Below are 23,412 nucleotides of genomic sequence, written 5' to 3'. Positions count from 1 at the left end.
ACGTGTCAAACGGGAGTTACTCAGAAGCAGCTCTACAGGTAACATCCCAACCTTGCGCGGCTTCATTCCTCTCCCCAGCTGCCTTCATTCTCTTGCACTCCTGGATCAGCTGGGGCCGACAGCTTCCAGATCCTGCTGGCCTACGTCCCTTTTGACGCTCATGTCCTCCCGCGGGGCTGTTTTACTGCACTTTAAGGCTGGCTGAGGCACTTGGGTTTGTTTTCTGTAGCAAAAGGTGGGTGGAGAAGGAAAACGTTACGAGGTAAATGTTACAGCCCAGTAGGAACCTCATCGATCCTGGTTTGTGAACTAAATGACTTCTCGAGGTTTCCTGAATCCCATCAGTCCACTGTACGATGCTGCAGGATCTGCTGTACCAGATCTGTTCGGTTGTAAAATGGCCCCCAGTTACCCACTGCTCCCAGACAGATAATCCTAGAAACACAGATGGCATGAAGTTTCCAGGTCTCTTGCCGAGCACTGCTCACTGTGCAGCTCTCGTGCCAACAGTCGGTGCAAACTCATGATTTAAAATAAAAAAAAAATCAGTCGGCGAAGTGTGCTTGAGGGAAGAAACATTTAGATATCTACTCTGATGAGAACCTGGCTCCAAGGTTCAGGCTGAGCGTCTTTTCCGCTAGTGTGGACAAGTAAGAGCTGCAGAGAGACCATGAGGTTTGCTGCCTGGAAAAAGGAAAATATGGTGAGAGGATGAGTCAGGCTGGAATAAATGAAGTATTCCTTTCCGCGACAGGGGTACTAGTGAGCTAAATCAGTGACTTCGGAGCTGTGAGCGTTTTACAATGTTTTTTTGGTGAATGTCCCTGTTCTTCTGGGCTAGAGCTTGGCGCGGTCTGTGGGGGGGTGAGAAGGAGAGAGCTAAAATAGAGAGATGGATCATGGTGTTCTCGGTGTGTTTGGAACATGCCGATGGGAAGTGAAGCACATTCTGGGAATGCTGAAGCTGTGGGGCCAAAAGGCCGGGCAAGTCATGCAGTCGGCAAGGCTGCTGCAGGTATTAGGCTGAGTGGAACAGCTCCGTTCAGGAGGCTGCGGGTTTTGGCCAGATAGATGCTGGTGAGAATCCCCACCTCGCTCATTAAAACCTGAAAACCCAGATTTGATTGAGATACTCTGCACTCGCTGCCGTCTCCCTGATGGGAACTGGGAGCTGCGCTCTACTTCGGAAAGGGTTTAGAGGGGGTGGAAGGGTCGGCTGCTGCTAAGGTAGAAGATTTAAAATATTAAAGCAGGAAAGTGCAATTGGAAGTCTGCTTCTGCTCTGGAAGAGGGTGGGAGTAGGGCAGGAGGAAATGTCATGCATTAGTATGTCTCCAGATCTGGTCCCTGGTTGCATAATTAATCAGCTGTGCAGCAGAAAGGCTGCCGTTGTGAAAGCAGACCGGTCCCATTACATTCCAATATTTGGATGGTGTTATACTACTGAAGAAAGAGTGGGGTACAGAGAGCAGTTAGTGTTGGATCCAGTTGATCTTTTGGCATAGACAGACTTTCTACCGCTGTGTACAATTCTGTCTCTTGGATTGACTTAGGCTCTTCATTTGAGAAATTGCTCACGGCACCTTGTGCCTGCTTCCCCGCTCTGAACACGTGGCTATTTCCCTCCTCCACGGGAGCGTGGTGTAACGAGTATTTCTACAGTGCTTTGAGATCTTGTGCAAAAAGCTGTTACTACAGGAACTGCAGGTACCGCTTACAGATTTCCTATCAGCCTGAAATCTTGCTGACAGCCCTGGGGGCTGGGGAAGGCCTTTACCCTGGAAGGACGAGGTATGTACGTGCTCGCCTCCAGCTGAAGGAAGAGACTGAGACCACCTCCTCCTCCTCACCATTCTGCCGGGTTTTACTTTGAGCATTGCTGCTTCATGCGACCTATTACCAAACAAAATTTAAACAAATCATTTTTTTGCATTCATTCCTTTACGGCTGGAGCGATGTGCTGGCAGTGGTTAAGCCAGCCTGGCCGGTGCTCGCCTGCCCCGTGTGCATGTGTGTCTCTTCCATCAGGGACCACGAGGACTCCCCACCGCTCTCTGAGCAGTAGATACTCAAATTGCATCTCTGCCACGTGATGGACACCGAGACTTAGGAGCTGCGAGCTACGGCTTGAAGCACCGGCTGCCTTTGCGAGCACTGCTGGAGGTGGCAGGAGGCGTGGGGCAGAGTTTGGACGCAGCTGTTCCTGGATGAGCCACGAGCCGGGCCAGCCCTCACCAGTGAGCAGCTCGTGTTGGCCAACGTGGTGGCATCGCAGGCACCTCCAGCTGGGAGCAGCTGCCAGGTTGGTATTAGAAGATGGGTTTTGCTAAGACAGGCCACGATCAAGAAGTGGTTTCAGGTTTTAAAGCTGTACAAGTAAGCCCAAACGTGGGGGTTTTTGTGGTTTGGTATGAAATGCTGGGGGACACAGGGTGGAGATCTTCATTTTAGGCAAGGGTTTTCTTTGCAGCCGTACTGGGTATTACTCACCCGTCTGCTGCCCTGGGTGAGTCAGCTCAAGGAGCTGCCATCATGAGACTAAACTGGAAACTGGTATTTCAGCAGCCTCTTGTGCTGCTGAGAGGGGCCACAACGGGATGTGAAGAGACACGTGTAATGGTGAGCAGGAGCGGGGACTTGTGCCCGCGGGCAGGGACTGCTGGATCTCACACCCTGGGGTGCAAAGGGACCGGGATCAGTCTCTGCAGCATCCTCCCAGCCATCCGCCTGGCATTTCCTACACATTTCCTACGGTCTCCAGATCCTGGAACAAAAGCTGTTAGCTTGGACTCCATTTACAAGCTCAGTGCAGCAAATCCCCTCTTTCTAAACCTTTTCTTTCCCTTGCTCAAGTCCAGTCTCTCCTCCTGCTCCGTGTACTTTGCTCCATAAGGGCTGGGCTCTGGCTCGGACACTGTTGCTCTCCCCGCAGCACAGGTTGCCAGCAATAATTCCCTGGGGTTTGGTGTGTGTCTGGGATCCAGGGGCAGTGTGGGCGAGTTCAGCCCTGCAGCCTCCTCCTGTTGTCCAAGTGTGTGGCTCTGTGGGACTTGGTGGGCTCCTCAGGGGGCTTTGACATGTGTGTGGGGAGAGGTGACAGTGGAAAAGCCATGGGGGGACCGTTTTGGTGCTGAAGCTGGTCAATAATGAGGCACATGTGCTCCAGGACGGGCACAAATCTGCTTAATGCGCACCGTGGGGCATGCCTGGTACCCGGCTGTCAGCCCCAAGTTCTTCCACCTTCACAAGCATCTACCCCGGTGCCTCCTCAGCTCATGTACATGCTGTAGCTCCTGCTGCTCTGCACTCAGCACCCCAAACCAGGCAGATGAAATGGCCTTGAAATCTGTGTCCCCCCTTTCCTGTGCCTGCAGCGAGAGCAGCCGCTGCCCTGGCCCCACGGGGAGGGGATGATAAATCCAGTGGCTGACACTGAATTAATCTCACTGGGAGGGGGAGGGGGAAGAAATATTTGCTGCATACACGTAGCACATGGTAGTGATGGAGAAAGCATTTTAAAGCTGTCATGGGATGTTGCAAGCCAAATGAATGACATCCAGAGCTGTACGTGAAGTTTGTGACCTCCTGAAGGACAAGGCAGGCTGCTGCTGGGGGGGGCTGGGCTCTCCCCCTGCCGTGTGCTGCGGTGCAGGGAGCCAGACCTAGTGTTTGAGCTGGGATGGTGTCCGGGCAGGTCAGCCCTGTGCTCTGGATCCCTGGGGGGACCTCGGGGAAGTGGGATCAGGGTGGGCAGGACACACTGTGCTTTCCCCCTTGGATGCAGCCAGCCCCCTGGGGAGCTGGAGCACCTCCAAGCAGCAGCCAGCAAAGCCTGGCATCGCAGCGGCGTTTCCTCCGGAGGGGCTGGGACTGGCCAGTGAAGCCCCTCCAGGGTGACTGGGGTGCTGATGGCCTCGCGGGCAGCTTGGCCAGAGTCACCCTTGCCCACCCCAGCCGTGGAGCTGCAGGTCTCGTGCCAAACCCGTGCTCCTGCCCGGGGCTGCTGTGGGGAACAGCTTTCCCAACTGCCCTGCCTCGCGTGGGTGGCTCAGGTCCCCTTTGCTCTTCCCAGAAGGACGGGGGATTGCCGTGATGTCCTTCTAAGATGATCCAAATGGGGTGGGGGTTCTGTGTGCTCCCCCACTTCTTCCCAGGTACCATCATTTTTTTGTGAGGTGCACCCCAAGTGCTCGGGAGAGCCTGTGGGAGAAAAGATGTGGGGTCAAGGCAGAAATAACTGGAAGGCGCCCTAGCAGACAAGGAGGGGAAATGACTGACATCCCTCCTGGGTATGAAATGGCTGGTCCCAGAGCACACAGTACCCGGAGGTCCCCAAGGGGATGCCCCAGCCAGGTGGCCCCAAGGAGGGGGAGCAGGAACATCACCGTTCTCATTTTGAAACCACCTTCCTCTCCTCTGCCTTGTGCTTTTACTGTACGCCTTGCCAAACTCTGGCAGGGACAGCCTGGTTTTGCAGTGTCATTGGACCCCGTGTTTAAAAGGAGAAGTGAGGGAGGGACATGATGAAATCAATTTTTTTGATATTTGCCTGTTTCCAGCCAAGAGGTTGAGTTAAGGGTGAGGGCAGGCTGCGGCTCCAGGATTATCAAGCCAAGAGGTAGGGAAATAAACTGCTATTAATGCTTGCAGAGGGCCCTTTTGTACCAGGTTTGGCTTTAAAGGGAAGACGATACCCTTTAAAGAGGGCGATAATGCTTGTTCTTTGGAGATCTGTTTTCTCAGCAGCACCTATAGCTCCATGCAGGAGTGAACTGTGGACTTTATTTAGACTGGGGGCCGACTAATCTCACAAGAGTGTAGCTCTCTAGCCTGTAAGGAAAAGAGGTTTTCCTTTAGGATGAGTTGTTTTTAAAAGGAGTGGAAGGGTTCACTCTATATTGTGCATATATGTGATACACCCGCCCTGGCTAGCTGTTTGGGGAGGCAGACTGATGTTGTGGGGAGGGAGGGCTGTTTTGGGGAACGCTGTCCTGCTCCGTTTAGAAAACAAAATCCTATCACAGCTCCGGACTTGGGGTGTTTGGGATGTTTTGCTACTTATCTGCATCTTTGGGGCGTGGAGTTTGTTTGGATTGTCTCTGCTAAGCAGCCAACTGTGCTGCTTCTGGAGCTGCTTTTGGGGCTTTTCTTATTGTTTCCTGGACAGGGAGTAATTTGAGGTGCAAATACGATGGGATACGTGCGCTCAGTGATTTCTGTCACCAGTATTTTGTGGGGCAGGTGGCTGCTGGTAAAACCCGGGGGGAAAACAGGATATTTGCTGCTTTTGAAACGTGGTCACCAATAAACTCTCCCTTGGCACACACAGGGGCTCAGACCCACGCGAGCCCTGCACAGAGACCTGCTGTAAGAACCGTGCTTGCCTCTGACGGGAGACGTGTGCTGCCCACCCCGCCAGGCTGTGCCTGAGCGTTTCCAGCCGGCAATGCAGTGACCAGTTGGGGAACTGGTGGGGAAAGTCCTTTTTAACAGACCTTCCTCACTGAAGCTGAACTTTTCCTCTCTAAAACCTGCAAAAACCCAGCACAGCCACCAGCTCTTGGCTTGGAGAATGATTGCCTGATGTTTAGCAATATTTATGATTGCAGTGGGTTTTATTTCTTCAGCATTGCAAGGAGAAGGGAGATGAATCTGAGGATTAACTAAATTCTTATCAGTTGTTCTCTCTGTGCTGGTTGAGGTAAGAGACGTTGCTTTGACCCCTATTATTTTTTGTGGCAAGAAGCAGCAGAAGGTGTGAGCAGCTCGGGGATGCTGCGTCTGTGTCCTGCCTTTATCTCTGTGGTTGCTCTTTGCTAGGCCAGATTTTGCTTTTGCAATCAAAGCTAAAAGCAAAGATGACAGCAATCATTTTCAAATGCCATTGTGCACTTTACATCTCTACATCCCGCTGACAACGTTTTGCAGTGGAGCATAGTGCTGATGTCCCAGATCAATAAACAGCATTTGTGTGTGTCAAGGGAGAGGGATGCAGAATAGAAAACAGCTCCTCTGCCACGGCCCCTCCATCAGCGAGGGAGGAGATGCTTTTAAACTGTTTGCCCAAGGTGAAGCTGGTTAAAGTCAAGGCTGAGGCTGGCAGGGCTGCGCGAGCACCTCTGAGCATCTCTGCCAGCCAAGGGGATGGGCACCCTCGCCGGGCACAGGGCGAGGAGGCAGCTCCAGCATCAAACTGGGGAGCACCGAGGGAGTGATGCGGATCCCAGTTCCTTGGGCTTTCTGTGCCAGTGCCTGGGGCAGTTACAAAAGAGCCTCCTGGCATGGGGGAGAGCAGAAGTGTAACCAGCAGCTTTTTTCAGACCTCAGGGGATGAGGCTGAATGATCGCTGTGAGAGCAGGGATGGATTTCAGCTTTTCAGCATCTCACTGTATCTCTGGATTTTTACTCCATAGATTAGCTTGGCATTCCCCTGCCCCTGGCAACTCACTGTGCATCTGCTGTGCAGTGCCTTGTGGTCCCGGTCCCGTGCTGGCAGACCTGGATAAGGAAAACCTGACCCCCATGTGGATCTGCTGCCAACACCCACAGCCTTTTTTCCATCTTGGAGTCCCCCAACTTCAGGGAACCACTTTTGCCAACGTAACCTGCTCTCACAGGGTTTCAGGGCAAAGGGAAGTTGTGTCTCTCCTAAAATAGCTAAAACAGTGCAACTTGCCTTAATTAAGGAACTAGATGATTGCAAGGATGGAAAGGACTGGCTGCCTGCCTCCCCCCTGTCCTCCCACAGGGATGCCGCTGCCAGCATCCTCCTGCAGCAATTTGCAGCCCTGGTTCCAGCCAGCGTGCTGCACGGTACCGCCGTGCTATTGGAGTTGTCTCCTCATAACGCCTCATACGGTAGGTAAGAGGACAAACTTTCCCATGCGTGTTCCATGGTCATGGTTTTCTGTTTGGATTAAGCGGAAATCCCTGACAGGCTGCACAGCACCGCTGCACGCGACGTGGAGCCTCTGGCCCCTGCATTGCATCTGAAGCATCTTGTTTATGGCTTCCAGGGGTGTCTGGGGGCCAGAAACAGGAAGGCTGGAAAGAAAAAAACTCCCCTCGAGGGAGAGTGCAGGGTCAGCCGTGGTCACAGCCCTGTTTCACAGAGCCTGTGGCTGCTCAGCACCCCCAGCAGTGACACGCAAGGTCCTGGACCCAGGCTGGGCTCCTTCCCCGGGCTGTGGCTCTGCCCACTGAGCAGCCAACGCTTCTGCAGCCCCACGGCCCCCGGAGCCCGAGGCTGCTCTGAGCTGTGCACCCACGTACGTTCGACGTCCAGGAGCAAACCGGCTCTTCCCTTGGCCGTCTCCTGCAGCTCTTCCTGATGCCCACCCACGCCTCCCCCCCCACCGCTTGCCACCAGCGCAGGCGTTTCGATAGGGATCTTCAAGGGGTGGGTGCTGCTGCCAGCCTGTGATAGGCAACTGCCTTGCAAGTTGCAATCAGATTAAGTGTTTACAAGAATGAAAGCTGACAGTAAATCACAAGTTTTCAGCTCCATTTCCTGATGCTTTTTGCCTCAGTAACCATTCCTGCCTGGATAGCCCGTTCCGGGAAGGGGGCCCTGCGCCCCTTCCCAGTGCCATGTGCACTGACCGCCTCGGTTCTCAGCTCAGCTTTGTCCAACACGCCCAGGTGCCCCAGGGATTTCCCATCCTGCAGCTTTTGCACTGGGTTTCAAATCCCCTCCATCCCCTGAGGCTGAGGGTGACTCTGCTTTCTGCAGGGTCCCCGTCTGTGCTCACAGTGCGTGGCAGATCCCAAATACGCGCTGCAGCCCAGATCCTCCATGTTGCCCCCACCCGTGCTCCCCACCATCCCCTTTTCCCTGCTGCGCTTTGCCTTCTCGGAATGACTTCTGTCCACCTGCTCCCAATTCCTTGCTCATAAATAATAGCAGGGACTGGGTGGGACACCTTTCTTTTGCCCCCATCCCTTCTATACCACCAAGTCCCCGTTGCTGAGGGATTGCCCGCGTGGGATGGGGTGCTGGGAAGCAGGGCTGGGGTGCGGGCATCCCCGTGCTGCTCGGGAAGGAGGCCTGTGCGTGTTTCCGCTTCTTAAAATGGCCACGGTGAGATAAGGTCTGTGGTTTCCTTCGAGCATGCGAGTGAGGGGGAGAAGCGGCAGCAGCAGCCAGAGCTGCAGGCGCTCCCCTGCCCTGTGCTGAGCCTCCCCCTGAGATGGATGCTGCTGGTGAGACCCCCGTGGGGACCCTCCCCGGGGAGGAGAGCTCCAAGGTAGGTGGCCTCGGATGCGCAGGGGTTGGGGGCGATGTTTGGGGCTGGGGAGCGTGTTTGGGGTGTGATGGCCCCAGGAAGGAAGTTGGGGTGGCCGTGCCCGGGGGTCCCCGGGGTGCAGAGCCGGGTGCTGAGGCTGAGGAAGGGGACTGAGTAAAGGGAACGAGTCCATGTGCTGGCTGGGATGCTTGGCAAGGGTGAGCAAGGAGTGGGGATATGGGGGTACCGTACCCGTGCAAACATGCACCCAGTGGCTGCAGCTCTGGGCTGGCTCCCAGGGTCCCCCTCTTGGCTCGCCCACAGCTTCCCAGTGCCTCCCAGCCCCTTCGAGCTCCCTGCTGCCATCAGATCTGCCAAAGCCCTGTTCTCAGCCAGCCTAACCCAACCGACTTCCTCTGCGGTGGCTGGACAGACAGTGTCCCTGTGGGTGTCCCTTTGTCTGCCCCCGTGGAGATGGGACCTGCAGCTCTGCCCAGTGCTGCTGGGAGCAGACGGGCACGATCCCCTATGCTGGACTCCCGGGATGGTCTGTCTTGGTGGTGTCCCCCCCGAGAAGGTCTTGACCTCCTTCCTAAATGCCGCTGTCTCCGCAGCCAAGCTGGCACCCCGCACCAGTGACGCTGCCCCTGCTAATGGGGTGGGGGGGATGCTGGTGGCTCTATCCAGACCTGGATTCAAGCAGCGCCCCTGGATTTGAGCTGGGCTCTTGGCGTGGGGATTAACAGCAGTAAACACATCCTGGTGGCTCAGCTCGGCTTTGGCTTAACCAGTCCCGTGCACATATGGGCGAGCATAAAGCAGATCCCTCAGCAGCCGTCCTCGATGGCAGAAGGGAGCAACAGGGCACTGCCCAGATCAACAGCCATCCCTCCGGCTGCCCTCCCATGCTACTCCACTGCTGGCCGAGGAGCAGATGTTTGCGCCTTGCTGATAAGTAACGGCAGCAGGGAAGTAAAGTCCTTTTTCTCTCCCCTCCACGCTTGCAACCCTGCTATGGGGCAGCACTGCCCACAGGGATGCTGCAGGATTTGGACCGTGCCGTGCCCACTGTGCGCTGATGCAGGCAGGATGGTGCTGGGAGCAGCAGAGGGTGGATGGCTCCTGCGCAGGGGCAGGCAGTGGCCCATCTGGCTACAACAGGTCGCCCTTTCACGGGGGTTGCTGACCCACCGCAGCCCCCAGCACCAGCCAGCGGTTAAAAGGAGGGATGTGGAGGCAGGTGGGGGAGAAGCAGCTCGAGGGTTAAACTCACCACGGGTGGAAGAGTTGAATGTAGTCCAGATGGCCGGGGGATTATGCCAGCCCTAGATTTGCCATAAGCAAATGTTAATGTTCCAGCTTCAGGTTGGTGTTTTATTATTATTATTATTATTATTATTATTGTTATTATTATTATTAGGGGGATCCTAAGGTCATTTGGGGGCCTGGGCTGACCCACAGGTAGGATTTATCCATCCAGCCATCCCCGCCAGCCCTGGCTGAGTAGGGTGCTGGGGCCATGAAGGGTCAAACTCATTTAAAAAAATTTCCATTATATTTTTTGGCGTCGCCCCTTTGTACTCCCAGAGGCACCAGCACTGGGAGCCATAACGGATGGCACAGGGGCACTGGTCCCCCTCTCCTCTGGCTGCATCACAGCTCATGGCGGTGGCAAAGTCACTGTCACCTGGCCAGGCGCTGTGACAGGAATGAGTTGCTCAGCGTGGCGGTGGCTGAATCCAGCCCACGGTTAGAGAAGCGGAGGCATGAGGGGCTCAGCCTCAGTGTCAGGGTGACGATGGGCTGGGAGCAGGGGTTTGCCAGGGAAAAGGGTATTTTTGGCAGAGGTGGTTTGATCTCCTGGCCAGACCCATGTGTGGGAGGTGACATTTGAGGCGGGGGATGACGGGGGCTGTGTGGGCAGCAGGACCCCCAGCCAGCCCCGGGGCTGAGCGCAACTGGAGCCCAGCTGCACCTCATCGTGTGGCACTGTTTTTTGGAAAGTAAATGCTATTGCTGGTCATCCTTCAAGTGGGAAATGGACATTCAGCTCAACAGCAAGCAATGCACCATTGCAACAGTGCTCGTTTTTCTTCCTGGCAAGAGGACTCATGTCACAAATCCCAGTGGCTTTTTGGCATCTTCTTACCCATAGCTGCCTTGCCCAGCCTGCAGCTCCTCGCTGTGCTTTGGCCATCTGCCCTCTCCCTGTGCTGGTTTGCCCTCCAGCCTAGTCCTGCTGGGCCTGGCCAGGCCAGCGAGCAGCTCTGTGGGGCAAGAGGCAGGTGGGTGGCTTTTAAAGCCTCCTATGGGTCACCCCAAATTGCTGTTGCCATCCTCGCTGTCCCCTCCTCAATTAATGGGGCTTGGGGGTGAAGCACCCCATGCTGCCCCCCCGGTGGGTGATGGAGGAAGCGGTCCCTTGACCTCAGGGCATCTGCGGGGTGCCACAGCATCCTTTGGGATATTGCACCCCAATGCACGTCCCAGCTGCCTTGCCCTGCCTGGCCGTGTTTTCATCTTAAAAACCTCCTCTGCCAAGAGACCTGACAGGAAACCTCTCTCCTTCTTTCTCTAGATGGATCTGTCCCACCGGTTCTCCAAGAGAGAGGTAGGAGCATGGCCCTGCCACGGTGTCACTTGGTGGCACTGGTGGGGGTGGCAGCACTGCTGGGCTTTGGGGACGTGGCTCATCTCCTGAAGATGCTCCCCAGGGACACCCGGTGTGGCTGGGCAGGGGTGGATGCTGAGAGGGGGGCAGCAGGGACCGTCTGGGAGCCCCAGGAGCTGGAGGCAGGGGGGACACCCCGCTCATTCTGGGGGATGCGTGGAGCAAGTCCCCGCTGGCCTGGCCCCGTGCAAGGTGTCGGTGCTCCCCCCTGCAGCTGGCCCTGCTCTACGAGGAGGTCCTCTACACCATCCTGCACCGCCTGGGCAAGCCTGAGCACCACCATGTTGCAGATTCCCAGGAGCTCTACGCCTACGTGCAAAAGGTGGGTCCCCACTTCCCTGGTGAGGTCCCCCAAACCTGTCCCCTGACCTGTCCATCCCCCCAGCTGAAGAGTATGGTGGGGGGCACTTGGAGGGAGTTTTTAACAAGCACCTTCAAAAGATGCAGCAGCAGCAGCATCCAGCTGGAGGGCTGGGACAGCGTGAGGATGGGAAATAGTAGCTTTAGGGAGAAATACTTCATTTGGGCTCGGGATGGTGGGAAGAAGGCTCTCCCCCGAGAGCTTTCAGCTGGTCCCTAGCCTTTTCTGCTGGGCTCTTTGTTCTGCTCCCCTCCCCTCGAGCTGCAGCTGGCTCCCAGGGAATGAAGGGAAGCCCCTGGATGCTCTCCAGCCACACTAACAGGGCAGCATCCGTTACCGACCCCGGTATCTACGCAGGCTTTCGGCATGGACACCGAGGAGCACAGCGTCATCATGCAGCAGGTCAAGGAGCTGGAGGTGCGCAGTGAGACGGTGTCCCCCCGCTATGCTGAGGCTTAGGGGAAGCTTCCATATCGGGGTGGTGCTGGGGGGGCTGCATATCCCCTGGCCCCGTGTTTGGGCTGGGGGGTATGGGGTGCCCTGGGTTGTGTGTGTGGGGAGTTGCCCAGGAGCTATTTGCTGGCCTGAGCGGCAGCTGATGTGACCCTGCTCGAGCCCCATCTTCCCTCGCAGGGTTGGTGACCCCCTACATTAATCACTGTTATTTTCCTTCTTCTAGAGCCCGATTTTCTGCCTGAAAGCAACTGTGAAGGAAGCCAAGGGGATTTTGGGCAAAGACGTCAGCGGTAAGTGGAGGCGGGTGGGTGTCCCGTCAGAAGAGGGACAGCTGCTGCCCTCCATGGGGACTTGCACGCCTCCCCCCTCGCAGGGTTCAGCGACCCGTACTGCCTGCTGGGCATTGACACCAAGAGCCAGGAGCCGGCCCACCCCGAGCACAAGAGGCGGATGAAGGCTGTGGTCAAAGACCTCATCCCCGAAGACCAGATCCATCGCACCCAAGTCATAAGCCAGACCCTCAGCCCAGTGTGGGATGAGACGTTTATCCTGTAATTGCTGCCCCTTGCCTTTGCTCACCGGGGGGCTGGAGGGGGGGTGCCCAGGGCTCTTGGGGGTGGATGGGGGAGTTGACCACTTGTCCCAGCCGGGAGCTGGGGCTCTGCTGGGTCGGTGCCCACTGGGGTTTGCCAGGCTTCTGGTCTGACTCATGCAGCAGGTCCAGGGAGGGGAAAAACAAAACCCTTGGGGCTCTCCCACCGCTTCTGCAGGCTGTGCAGGGTGGTTTGGGGTCTCCCCCAGGGAGGAGCTGCCTGCCTGTAATCCCCAGCTGTTCCGCCTGCATGCTGCCGGTCCCTCGGATGCTACTCGAGTAATGGCATCCTGCTGGTGTCTTGCAGGGAGTTTGAAGACATAGAGACAGCCAGCTTCCACCTGGACATGTGGTGAGTGGCAGCACCCCATGGCCAGCAACCCCAACCCCCACCCTGAGTGGGGTCCTGCCTCCCTGGGGTGGTCCTTCAACCTGCACCCTTTAAAAACCCCCAGAAACCATGCGGGGACCCCTTTCCCCGTTACTTTCTGCCGGAGCAGTGCACAGTGCAGGATGTGACCAGCATACGCAAAGAGCGCCCAGGCTGCCTTTGCCCAGGCAGGGCTGATCCTGAGCCCTGATTTTATTTATGGAAAGAACCCACATGCTTGCAGATTTTGTCTCGTCAGCTGGTTTTGGGGGTGGTCTCATCCCAACACATTTCCCCCATCTCCAGCGACTTCCCTTCTCCACCATCATTGCAATTCCCTGAACTATTTTGCAATCACCTGAATTTCCTCCTCTGCCCTGGTGGGTTTTGCTGCCCACGCTCGCAGGGACTCGGACACGGTGGAGTCGGTGCGGCACAAGCTGGGAGAGCTGACGGACCTCCACGGGCTCAAAAGGTTGGTGCTGGCGTGGCCCTAATGTCTTCCTTATTTGCCTGCTGGATTTTAAAAATTGCCTTTGGAAGGAGGGAGGAAGGGTGGCAGGTCTGCATCACCTTTCACCCTGTCCACGGCTGGGTCATGGCTGCAGAAAACTTTTCACCCTCTCCCTCACCCGTGCCTTTCAGGATCTTTAAAGATGCTCGCAAAGACAAAGGGCAGGATGATTTCCTGGGGAACGTGGTCCTTCGCCTGAAGGTGAGCACCACGGTGCATCCTCTCCTCCAAGTGGCTCCCCAGGCACCAGTAAAACCCCACGGGATCAGGGCAGGATCCCAGCCCCATGCCAGCCCTGAACACCCAGGATCCCGGCTCAGAGCTCCAAGTTGGTGTCAGCTCCCTCAGTTCAGTGTCAGGTGCCCCAGCCACTCCAGCACACTTGATCAGTGATTATACAACTTTTATTTTTAATCCAGTACTAGAGTAGCCAGCATCTTCCTGCCCCATTAACGCAGTAGGACCTGGTCCCTGTGCAGGATCCTTCCCCGAGGAAGGCTGCCTGGGGCTTCACCCTCGTCTCTGCACATGCAGGACCTGCACTGCTGGGACGACCAGTGGTACCAGCTGGAACCACGGACAGAGACGTACCCCAACCGGGGACAGTGTCACCTGCAGTTCCTGCTGACTCACAAGAAGGTAGGAGGGGATGGGGAAGGGGAGCCCTTTCCATTGCCTTGGCAGGATGGGTCACAGATCCCTGCCCTAGGACCAGAGGTGCCAGCACCAGGGTTTGCACGTGCTGGAAAACAGCTTGACCCGCCCCCCCCCCCCAGCTCCGTGACAGCATGGGGGCCTTGCTCCTGGTGCATCTGCGTCCCTTGGCTCAGCTTCAGACGGGGCTCTCTGGCCCCATGCTCTTTGGGTTCCTGTGTCCCCACTCTCTGACTGTGTCCCTGCATGGCCAGGCAGGTTACGGTTGTTGCTCCTATGCCCTGTCTCTTTTCAGAGGGCCACCACAAGCAGCCGGACACAGCCGAGCTACACTGTCCATCGCCACCTCCTGCAGCAGCTGGTGTCCTATGAGATCCTTCAGCACCAGGTACCCCTCCGGCAGCTGGGCTGGGGTGAGGGCTTCCCTCGGAGCCCATCACGCCTGACGCGCTGCTGCAGTGTGATGGGGAGGAGGGTCATGATAGTGCCTGGCATCCTTATGGGATGCCCGTTCCTCCCGTGGTCCTGCAAACACACCCCATCCCAGTGCCCATTCCCCTCCTTGCTCAGCCCAGCTTGCTCCAGGACACCTCACCCTCCTTTTGCATCCTCACAGGCCGGCAGCATTGCCTGGGACGGGGAGCTGAGCAGGCACGCCAGCACCGTGCTGTACCTGCACGCCACGCAGAAGGATCTCTCCGACTTCCACCAGGTCATGGCGTGAGTACCCCCCACCCAGGGAGCCGTGATGCAGCACCGGGGGGGTCAAGGGCCCCGACAAGCTGGTCTCCCCCAGGAGCTCAGCGTGGCTGGTAGCGCTCCCTGCAGAGACCTGGGTCCTGCCTCTGCAAGCCCAGCAGCAGCCGTGGGTGAGGGAGCCCCATGCTGGCCCCTGGGTGCCCCCCAGCCCCTGGGGGCTCAGCCCAGCCTCTCCCTCCCCCCCCAGGCAGTGGCTGGCGTACAGCAAGCTCTACCAGAGCCTGGAGTTCAACAGCAACTGCCTGCTCCACCAGATCACCAGCATCGAGTACCAGTGGGCGCAGGAGCGCCTGAGGCCAGAGCAGGTGGGGGGGTCGGGCACCACATGGGGGGCATCAGGGATCAGGGAAACATGTCCCGTGCACCCAACCCCGAGCTTCTCCTCCCAGATCCTGGGGCCATTTCCCTCCCTGTGTTCCAGCAAAGGCAGGAATTTGTGGGGTACAGGGGTGCTGGGGCAGCTGGAGGGCATCTCTGGGGAGAACCAGCCACAGGGACCAGGGCAACCCTGGGTCAGGGGGACACTTTGCCCTGGTGGCTCGTTCCCCTTCTCCACAGAGAAGCCCTTGCCACTAACATCCCCCTGCTCCATTGCTGCCATGAAGTCAACCACAACCCCCTGCAAAGCCTGAATATGACCCAATTCCTACTTTTCCCTGCCTGTTTTCCCAGAGCATCCCAGCAGCCTGCTGAGACTGAATTTTTCATGCTTATCTGTGAGGTTTGAGCAGAAAGCTCAGTTCAGCCCCTCCAGGGAGAAGTTACCCAAGGCGTCAGGGGGGTTTCCCATCCCTGGAGCAGGCTGGAAAGGAATGGGAGCCACCCAGCTCCCTCCGCTGCGATGCTGTGGTCCTGCCAGCATCTCTGTTTGCCACTGAGGAGGACAGCATGTGTTTTCTACCTTCTCCCCAGAAAGCAGAGCTGGCCGAGTCCTTCCATTCCTTGCTGACTTATGGGGTCTCCCTTGTCCGGAGGTACCGCATCATTTTCCCCCTCTCTGTCCCAAGGTCCACCGAGAGGCTCCAGTCCCTGCTTCGGTGAGTCGAGCACCTGTGCCAGCTGTGCATGGGGTCATATGGCTTGGTCACCACGATGGACAAGCCTGTAAGCTTGAGCAAAAACCCACGGGAGCCCTTTCTTCCCCTTTCTCGGCTGCTGTGACACTTGTCCTGCCCTGTCCCTCATCCTGGGCTCCCCACGGGGGATGCCGTTGGGAGGGGAAGGTCTGTTTGGGCAGGGTCTCTGTGGGGAGAGGCAGTTGTTTCTGATGGGCTGGTGCTGGGTTTCACTTGAGGTTCTCGCTTTGCAGGGTCCTGGTCCAGATGTGCAAAATGAAAGCTTTCCACGAGCTGTGCACGCTCAGCCCTGACCTCCCTCAGATGGTTTCCGTGGCACTGAAGGTAGCGGGACCAGGGGTCTCACCCTCCCCAGCCCTTGGCAGGTGGGACCCTGCGGGTCCCATCCATCCCCTGCCCAATGCCCAGCAAAGGCCACCATGGCAGGGGAAATACCTGCCCCTTTTCAACTTGGTGGTCCCAGTCTGTGGTTCCCACCACATGGAGCTGGGTCCTGGCCACAGGGAGAGCAAAGCGGGTGACAGAGGTGGCTTTGCTCCTCCTGCTTCCCTGCCGTCCCACCAGGACCCTTCTCTTGCAGTCAGGCACGACGGAGTGGTTTCACATGAAGAAGCAGCACCTCAAGCCCATGGTGAAGGTCAGGTCCCATCTCTGTCTCTCTGACATAAGAAGCAATTTGCTGGACTTGGGGTGGGAGGCCTGAGGGAGTGGGAAGACAAGACTGAGATGGGGCTTCTCCAGTTTTCTGATACAGTCAAAGCATTTGGGCTTCCAGCTTAAAAATACCATGAGCCACGTTACCTGCAATGCCGAGGTGCATGGAAGCTTAAGGCCTTGGTGCGATGCTCAGGAGAGCAGGTGGTGGTTTCCAGCCCAGCCATGCAAACACAGGGTGACAGCAGACATTACTGACAACTTCTTGGTGCTCGTCATGTGGATCTGATGATAGATTGCTACCCCACGAGAATAAATCATAGAAATAAATCCAATCAGAATGGAGCCTAGGTCATCTCAAGGTCACCGAGCATGCAAAACAAGCTGTTCCTCCCTTTGCAGAGCATGGAGGAGAACGGCAAAGCTTTGTCCAGACTCCTCGTGGAGGTGGTAGCAGATCTCCAGCAGTGCCAGAAAATCTGGAATAAATTCTTCATCAAGTAGGTTTTGGAGCTTGATCCCCCTCATCCACCTTCCCTGGGGTCAAGAGCAACGGGGCACTTTGACGCCTCATTCCTTGGCTCTTGGGCTCCACGGACAGCGTCTGTGGTCCCATCTCTGCCCCTTAGAGCTGCACTGTCCTTGTCCCCATGGCAAGGGCATGGCCTGGGAGCGTTAGCTGGGCTGGGTTTGCTGGACTGGGGCTGGCACGTTCCTGACTCTGTTTCTCTCTTGCAGCACCTTGAAGTTGAATCTCTTCTCCATCGCCTACCTAGAGCTGGAGAACCTGGTGAGCAACCTGGGCTACTCTGCACTTGTGGGACTAAGATCTAAAGCCAGGCTGAGGCTTTTGTCCACCCTTCAGGTGACAACTGGTTGTTGCAAGCTCGGAAAGAGCACAAGCCAGGGAAACTCTCCATCTTTCTTTGCGTGCCCATCATCTGCTTGCTTGACCCAGTGAATCTCCTGAAATACCACCCAAAAGGAAGAGTCCCTCGAGCTGACCCGCACGCCGTGGCCCCACAGAGCCCTTAGCAGAGCAAGCCCTCCTGGCCGGACCCTCGCTAACAGCTCTCCCCCCTTCCCTTCCTCACTGCCAGGTCGCGGAGCACGTCCAGGAGCAGCTGCATGAGGTCGACAGCAGCATGTCCAAGCCCACGGCTGAGAGCCTTTTCCAGCTCTACATGAACCTGCAGGAGCTCTATCGGATGAAGGACTTCCTCCCAAAGAGGTATCCAGCCCAGACAGAGGGGAGATGCCGAAGCGAGGGAACCAGTAGTTAGTTGAGATGCACTCCAAGTCCCTCCAATTCACTTACATCACTAATAACACACAAGGCAGACCAGGCTGTTGGTGTCTGGGGTCCATGCAAGCACCACCAGAAGGGTGTCAGGCTTGTCTCTGAGTGAGGTTGATGGAAACCTCAACTTCGAGACAAGTGGAGGCTTCTCCTTAGCACGTTGCTGTGTCGTGCCTCCACCTTGGGACAGTTTCTTTTACATAAGAGTGAGGGGTGATGGCCCCTGCTGTTGCTGTGCGGTTGGAGAAGCTGGTGCCTCCATCCACAGGGATGGACCTCTGGCTCTGAGCAACTTCCACCAGTGGTTCAAGGAAGCTGTGCCCCAGTGGCTGCAGAAGGCCTACACCATCGCGCTGGAGAGGGCACAGAGAGCCGTCCAGATGGACCAGGTAACCAGGGCAGGGGAACATCTCCCTCCGTCCTTTGGGGACGCTCCAGCTCCCTCCACACCTTGCTGCTGTGTCTGGCTCAGAGCACAGAGACCACCATGCAGATGCCTCTTGCAGCCCAGGAGCAGCTGGTTCCTCTCCCAAATGCGTAACAAAGGACACGATCTCCTGAACCAGCCCCACCCCAAGCCCCTGTTCCCCTTTCCCTTGCTGCCCTCTGGCAGCCCGAGCAAGCTGATGAGCCTGCACCTGGGCCACGCTGTGAGCATCCCTTCCGCTTCTGGCCTTCAGCAAGAGGGGAGGGAAGGCAGCCAAGGGGCCACGGGCTCCTCGCCCCGCTCCTCAGTGTGGTCCGATAGCGCTGGGTTGGGGTGTGGTGGAGGACAGCCCAAGGCAGCATGCTCAGGCTGCTCCATCCATCCTCATCTCCATTCTCCAAAGTGACTGGGTGATGACACTGGGACGTGATACTGGGACATGCTATTGGGACTGATGGTGGGCCAGAGAGTCCCAGACAAGCTAAGTTGCGTTTACTTTCCCTGCCCCCTCAGCTGACGCCCTTTGGGGAGCACAACAAGCACAGCACCTCCACCGTTGACCTGTCCACCTGCTACGCCCAGATCGTGAAGACCTGGCAGCAGCTCAGCTGGCCAGACCCCGAGGAAGCCTTCATGATCATGGTGAAGCTCGTGGAGGTTTGTACACCGGGCCCTGCCGGCAGATGCCACGCTCAGCAGCAGCTGGAATTTTCTCTCTTCTTGGAGCTGTGCCTCCATGAATGGGGCTGGTGTCCCACGGTGATGTGGCGGGGTCTCCTGGCCCCGTGGTGGTCCCTGTGCTGCCCAGCTCAGTCCCGTTGCCTTCTTCTCTATCCTGCAGGACATGTGCAAAATCGCCCTGATGTACTGCCGGCTCATCAAGGAGCGGGCTCTGTCGCTGAGCGAGCAGAACGAGGGTGAAGCAGCCAACAGGGTTGGTGTTGGGGCAGCATCTGCTGCTTAGGGAGGGGCAGGATTTGGCCACGGTTTCTGGGCAGAGAGGGAGATGAGCTGTGAGCTGCTCTGCTGGGTTTCACGGGCACCACTTGGCCCCCAGTAACCATAATGCTGGGAAATCAGGAGGGAAATGGTGTGAGCAGGGGGAGCGGGATGGGGTTGGGGTCTGGGATGAGGATAAGGATAGGAGTGAGGATGGGCATGGGGACGGGGATGGAGATGGGACTGTAGATGGAGCTGGCGGGGGATGCACCACGGGGTGTGGGACACCCTGAAGGAGACCCACCTCCTCCAGCTCTGCATCGTGGTGAACAACATCAAGCAGCTGCGACTGCTGATCCTGAAGCTGCCATTGCAGCTGGACTGGGCCCAGCTGGAGCAGCGCACGGGGGCCGTCATCGACCAGCAGCAGATCCAGCACACGTTGCACAACCAGCTTGACAGCACGGTCTCCTGCCTGGACCATGAGGTCCGCGACGTGGTGCAAGCCCTGGCCACCAAGGTGACCACCTGCCACTGAACTCCCTTAGCCCTCACCTGGCCCAAAGTGTGTGTGTGGGGGGTTCGCCCCAGGGGTCCTGGAGCCCATAGTGCTCCTGGGATGGAGACAAGGTGGACCTGGGCATGGGGAGGCTGCTGCAGAGGGCAAACCCCCAGCACCTGCGTGCATTTCCCCCCGGCAGCTGGAAAAGGGCATCGCCAGACACATCCAGGAGCTCTCGTCTTCCAGTGACAGCCGGGTACCTGAGGACGTAAGTACCTGGCCCTGCCTCTCCTGGGTCATCTTTTTGGGCGGCTGTGAACAGACCTTGCCTACTTGGAAGCCCCCATCACCCTTCCCCACCTTTCCCTGCCTCATGCCTGGGGCCCAGACCTCCGTGTGCTTTGTCTGACGCCTGTGTTGGCAGCAGGACCAAACCGGGCACCGCCTGCCCACCTACTCACTGTGGGAGGGAGACCCCTGGGCTCTCCCCTGCTCTGCTGGCTCCAGCCTGCCATGCTCTGCCCCTCTCCCTGCCTTACCCTGCTGGATACGGCCCCCCGTGCCCTCCCCAATGCCCCTCTCCTCTCGCTGCAGTCCATCATCCCGCTCATGAAGTTCCTGGAGTCGGAGCTGCAGTATCTCAACGAGCATCTGGTCCAGGAGAACTTCAAAAGGTGACCAGGGCACTGGGGATGCACCACGGCAGAGGCCGGCAGCGTTCGCACCCCTCGGCGGGAGTGTTCCCCCAGCCCCAGGGGGACATCCCACCTTGGGGCTGGCTGCTCAGCAAAGCCCCTCAGCTGAGGACCAACCCCCCGCACAGACCCTCACTCACAGCCTTCCTCCCTCACCCCTGCAGCCTCCTCACCCTCCTCTGGCATCACACCTTGGCCGTGCTCTCGGCAGCCGCGGGGCAGCCAGTCCCCTCGGCCCAGCGCTACAAGAAGCTGCACTGTGCCCTGAAGGTACGGGGCGGGGGCACCGGGGGTCCCGGCAGGATGGGTGTCTGGTTGCCAGCTGACAGCATCCTTCTCCCCAGAGCCTGGAGCTGTGCTTCCACGCCGAGGGCTGCGGGCTGCCGCTGGAGACCCTCCACACTCCAGCCTTCCTGGTATGGGGTGCTGGGGACAGGGGGGTCCCCAAGGGTTTCCTTTGGGTGCTCTCCAGGGAGGGCATCCCCTGGCTGCAGCTCCTGTCTGCGTGCTTGACCGTCACCTCTCATCCTCCCCGCAGTCACTGGAGACCCACCTGGCCCTCTGCTCCTCCACCAGCCGCAAACTCATCCAGAAATACTTCAGCAACAGGATCCAGCAGCAGGTAGAAATCAGGATGGTGCCCCCAGCCCCTTCCCACGTCCCACCCTTGCACACATGAGGCTGCCCAGCACAGCCTGCCTGTGGAAATGTAGGATTTCCCCACCACCCTCCCAGTCCTGGGGGTTTTGGGGTTGATTTTTCCCCAGCGGTGGGCAGGAGGGGGTTCAATTACATCCCAGAGGATGCCCATCACCCCCTGCCCTGTACCCCAAAATGCCCACTCAGCAATGGGACGTGGGCATCCCCTCCATGAGCGTGCTGAATGGCAGCACCCTCATTCCTGTGCCCCGCTGCTCAGCTGGACACCAGCTCGGAGAAGTACGGGGCCGTGACGATCAAAGCGCTGTACCGGCCTTCAGAGCAGAAACTCCGCGTGGAAGTGCTCAACGCTGTCAACCTCATCCCACTGGACTCCAACGGTGGGTGTGGGTGGGCTGGGGACCCCCAGCGCCCCAGGACCCCCTGTCCTCAGCCCCTGATATGCCCCTGGGTAGGAGAAATGCTGGCAGTGCTCGGGGTAACGGGACTTTGTCTTGATTTGCTTTTGAACACAAGGAGGTCGATTTGGGGGAGAAGGGGGGTTGTTGCACTGGTCTGGGGTGGTCCAATGGGATGTGGCAGGTGGGACGCTGTGCCCGCATCCCACTGCCTTCCCTGGGCGGCACAAGCCAGCAGCCAGGGCAGGCGGGGTTTTTTTCCATCGTGCAAACCATCTCTGGGACAAAAAAAATACAGCGGAATGGGAAGGGACAGCCTCGGGGGTTGGCTGTTGTTTGGGGAGGTCTCCAGGAGAGGTCACTCCTCCTGCAGCCACCCGTGGCCGATGGACTGTAGGCGGGGTTGGGGTGATTCCCGAGCCCTCGTGGGAGCGTGGGCTGGGGTGGGGGTGGGGTGGGGGTGCCCTGACCTCCCCAGCTGCCCTGGCTGGGCTCAGTTGGCCGTGCCAACTTTTAATTTTAAATGTGCTGATGTCTGCACCCCACCAGGCTCGAGTGACCCCTTCGTCCAGCTCACCCTGGAGCCCCGTCACGAGTTCCCTGAGGTGGTGGCCCGGACCACCCAGTGCAAGAGGAACGAGCTGCACCCCCTCTTCGATGAAGCCTTTGACTTGTACGTAAGGGCTGACACTCCCCTCCACCCCCCAAATTCCTGCAGCACCCCACACTTCAACCCCTGCTAGGGGGCTGCTGCTCCAGGAACTGGGTCCTGCCCTGCGATTTCACCCCCTGGACCCCACTGGGGGCAGGGGCTGGGGTGGGGGCACCCCAAACTGGGTCCTGCAGGCTGGTGTGGGGCTGTGCCAGGGCCTTGTGCTTTGATGGGGTTGGGGTCATTGCACAGAGCATCACCCCAGGGAAGCCTGTTTGGTCCCTGGAGGGAAGGTTGAATGTTGGGACCAAGGGAGTGGGATGTGATGGGCCCCTGCACCCCTCCCCCTGCAGCTTGATCCCCCCTGAGAAGTGCCGGCAGGAGGGGGCCTGCCTGCTGCTGACCGTCTTCGACTATGACACGCTGGGGACCAATGACCTGGAGGGCGAAGCCTTCTTCCCCCTGTGCCACCTGCCTGGTCTCGACACCGATGAGGACCAGGCTGATGCGGGACGGGTGCCCCAGACCCGCCTCCCCCTGACCCACCCCAAACCCACCGGTACGTGGTGCCGCGGCCAGGCTGAGCCCTGCAGAGCCCTCGCCGGCCCTGCGGTGTGGGGAGGGGGCTGCGGTGAGCATCTCCCACCACCTCTCCCCTCCTCTCTGGCAGGAGATGAGATCCTCCAGCTGCTGGAGTCCAGGAAGGGGGACAAAGAGGCTCAAGCCTTCGTTAAGCTCCGCAAGCAACGAGCAAAGCAGTCCAAGGAGGTGGAGTGAGGGAGGCGGAGGAAGGGGGTCCTGAAACGAGGGGATCCGGCCAGTGGGACCCCAGGAGTTTTGCCAGTGCTGGAGATGGAGCCATCCACAGGAGATGGGGGGACAGAGGTGGCCCCTGTGTCCCCCACCACCTCCCAGCGCCCATCTCACCCCCACCTTCAGGTAGCAACGTCCCCGTGATGATGTGGAGGGTGGGCACACTGTGTTTCAGGGTTTTCTTTGCATGTCTGGACTAGCAACACTACATGGGGATGTGAAAGTGTGTGGCTGTCCCTGCCTGTCCCCCATTAGCTTGTCACTGCCGGTGCTGCGTCTCCTGGTCATGTCCCCAAGCCTCCTGTCCGCAACACTGCGTCAGGGCAATGCAAACACGTCGGCATTCAGTTAGGGTGGGCACAGCCCGTGGCCAAACCTGCCTTCCACCACCACCCCCCCCCCTCCTTTTTTTTCCTCTTTCTCTTGTGGATAAACCTCTTATTTTAAATTAAAAGGAACAAAGCTGATGCGTGGGCTGAGTCTGCGCAGGGAGCGCTCGGGGGCCAATGGCCCTGTGCCGGGAGCAGCCGCAGCAGCAGCGTGGCAGGGTGGGACAAGGCGTTTGGGGTACGGGGGGGGCAGCCGGGAAGGGTCAGTGGGATGAGATGGCAAATGAGTGATTCGGTCCAAGTTTCCCTTTGGAAACAGGATAGAGCGCTGCGATGGTGCTGAGCCCTGCACTGCTGGCAAGGA

At 58.1% G+C, this 23,412-nt stretch overlaps 1 protein-coding gene across 4 annotated transcripts; it reads left to right on the top strand.

Moving 5' to 3' along the window:
* The first annotated feature begins 4,545 nt into the window (after window positions 1-4,545).
* UNC13D (unc-13 homolog D) lies at window positions 4,546-23,186 on the top strand. Of its 4 annotated transcripts, none has more exons than XM_056326826.1 (32): window positions 4,546-4,618; window positions 10,805-10,837; window positions 11,112-11,219; window positions 11,616-11,675; window positions 11,938-12,004; window positions 12,088-12,265; window positions 12,614-12,658; window positions 13,083-13,151; window positions 13,322-13,391; window positions 13,725-13,829; window positions 14,140-14,232; window positions 14,461-14,564; window positions 14,791-14,908; window positions 15,516-15,640; window positions 15,913-16,003; window positions 16,260-16,316; window positions 16,736-16,833; window positions 17,072-17,123; window positions 17,434-17,564; window positions 17,902-18,022; window positions 18,574-18,717; window positions 18,902-18,994; window positions 19,313-19,519; window positions 19,701-19,769; window positions 20,096-20,175; window positions 20,361-20,466; window positions 20,541-20,612; window positions 20,735-20,818; window positions 21,116-21,236; window positions 21,804-21,927; window positions 22,260-22,465; window positions 22,577-23,186. In XM_056326826.1, the coding sequence occupies exons 2-32, from the start codon at window positions 10,805-10,807 to the stop codon at window positions 22,681-22,683; spliced, it is 3,138 nt and encodes a 1,045-aa protein (XP_056182801.1). In that variant the 5' UTR covers window positions 4,546-4,618; the 3' UTR covers window positions 22,684-23,186. The 4 variants fall into 4 exon arrangements, with proteins under 4 accessions (XP_056182801.1, XP_056182802.1, XP_056182800.1 ...); XM_056326827.1 differs by lacking the exon at window positions 4,546-4,618 and adding an exon at window positions 5,607-5,701; XM_056326825.1 differs by lacking the exon at window positions 4,546-4,618 and adding an exon at window positions 8,051-8,247.
* The last annotated feature ends 226 nt before the right edge of the window (window positions 23,187-23,412 follow it).

Source organism: Falco biarmicus, chromosome 1 (genome assembly GCF_023638135.1).
Source record: "Falco biarmicus isolate bFalBia1 chromosome 1, bFalBia1.pri, whole genome shotgun sequence".
Taxonomy (NCBI): Eukaryota; Metazoa; Chordata; class Aves; order Falconiformes; family Falconidae; genus Falco; species Falco biarmicus.
This window is presented reverse-complemented; position numbering and strand designations above follow the sequence as displayed.

What these genes read in the sequence shown, in the direction of transcription:
- UNC13D (XM_056326824.1), top strand. Translation starts at nt 9,070, where the DNA reads ATGGCAGAAGGGAGCAACAGGGCACTGCCCAGATCAACAGCCATCCCT. An exon ending in AGCTTCCACCTGGACATGTG is followed by an intron (nt 12,659 to 13,082) that starts GTGAGTGGCAGC and finishes CCACGCTCGCAG; the next exon opens with GGACTCGGACACGGTGGAGT. An exon ending in AGGCTCCAGTCCCTGCTTCG is followed by an intron (nt 15,641 to 15,912) that starts GTGAGTCGAGCA and finishes CTCGCTTTGCAG; the next exon opens with GGTCCTGGTCCAGATGTGCA.